This window comes from Eimeria mitis, genomic scaffold, assembly GCF_000499745.2.
Source record: "Eimeria mitis Houghton genomic scaffold, Emh_scaff2238, whole genome shotgun sequence".
Lineage (NCBI taxonomy): Eukaryota > Apicomplexa > Conoidasida > Eucoccidiorida > Eimeriidae > Eimeria > Eimeria mitis.
In genome coordinates, this window is record NW_013570565.1 from 2,714 (window position 1) to 3,396 (window position 683).

Below are 683 nucleotides of genomic sequence, written 5' to 3' on the forward strand. Positions count from 1 at the left end.
TACTTTTGTATTGGGCACGAGTATATTTTGGGCTGTTTCTTTAACATCTCCTTTATCTTTTTCTGTTGCTGGATATGTAAAAACTTTGTTGCAGCTTGCTGCTGCTATGCTGCTGTGGGGTGAGCGTTTATCCTTTGTTGAGGCCTGCGGCTTCTGTCTTACTTTGGGGGGTTCTATCTGCTACTCTATAGCCAGGTGCAAGGCAAACGCACGATAAAAACTGCTGCTGCTGCTGCTGCTGCTGCTGCTGCTGCTGCTGCTGCTGCTGCTGTTGATGATGATGAGGAGGATGCTCATGATGCTGCAGCAGCAGCAGCAGCAGCAAGTTGTGCTGCTGCTGATTCTGCCGACGGGACGCCGCAGCAGCAGCAGCAAGTTGTTCTGCTGCAGCAAGTGATGCTGCTGCAGCAACTGATGCTGCTGCTGCTGCAGCAAACGATGCTGCAGCAGCAGGTGGTGCTGCAGCAACTACTGCAGCAGGAACTGCTGCAGCAGCAAAGGCTGCTACTGAAGCAGCAGCGACAGCAGCGGGAGGAGTAAAGGGAGAAGAAGAAAGAGCAGCAGAACGAGCAGCAGCAGCAGCAGCAGCAGCAGCAGAAGCAGCAGCAGCAAACTGCTGCTGCTGCATGCGTGGGGGTGGTAGTGGTTGGTGTTTGTTTTGTTTGTTATATATACAATGTTAA

The 683-nt window shown here is 52.1% G+C and overlaps 1 protein-coding gene across 1 annotated transcript in view; it reads left to right on the forward strand.

The window, feature by feature from the left end:
- Window positions 1–540, forward strand: part of EMH_0050770 (uncharacterized protein) — a gene marked incomplete at both ends in the record, with an annotated part of 2,313 nt that extends 1,773 nt beyond the window's left edge. The window contains one exon of the mRNA XM_013496683.1: window positions 196–540. Within this exon, the coding sequence (XP_013352137.1) occupies window positions 196–540 (345 nt within the window). The remainder of the gene's footprint in view (window positions 1–195) is intronic.
- Window positions 541–683: the final 143 nt, after the last annotated feature.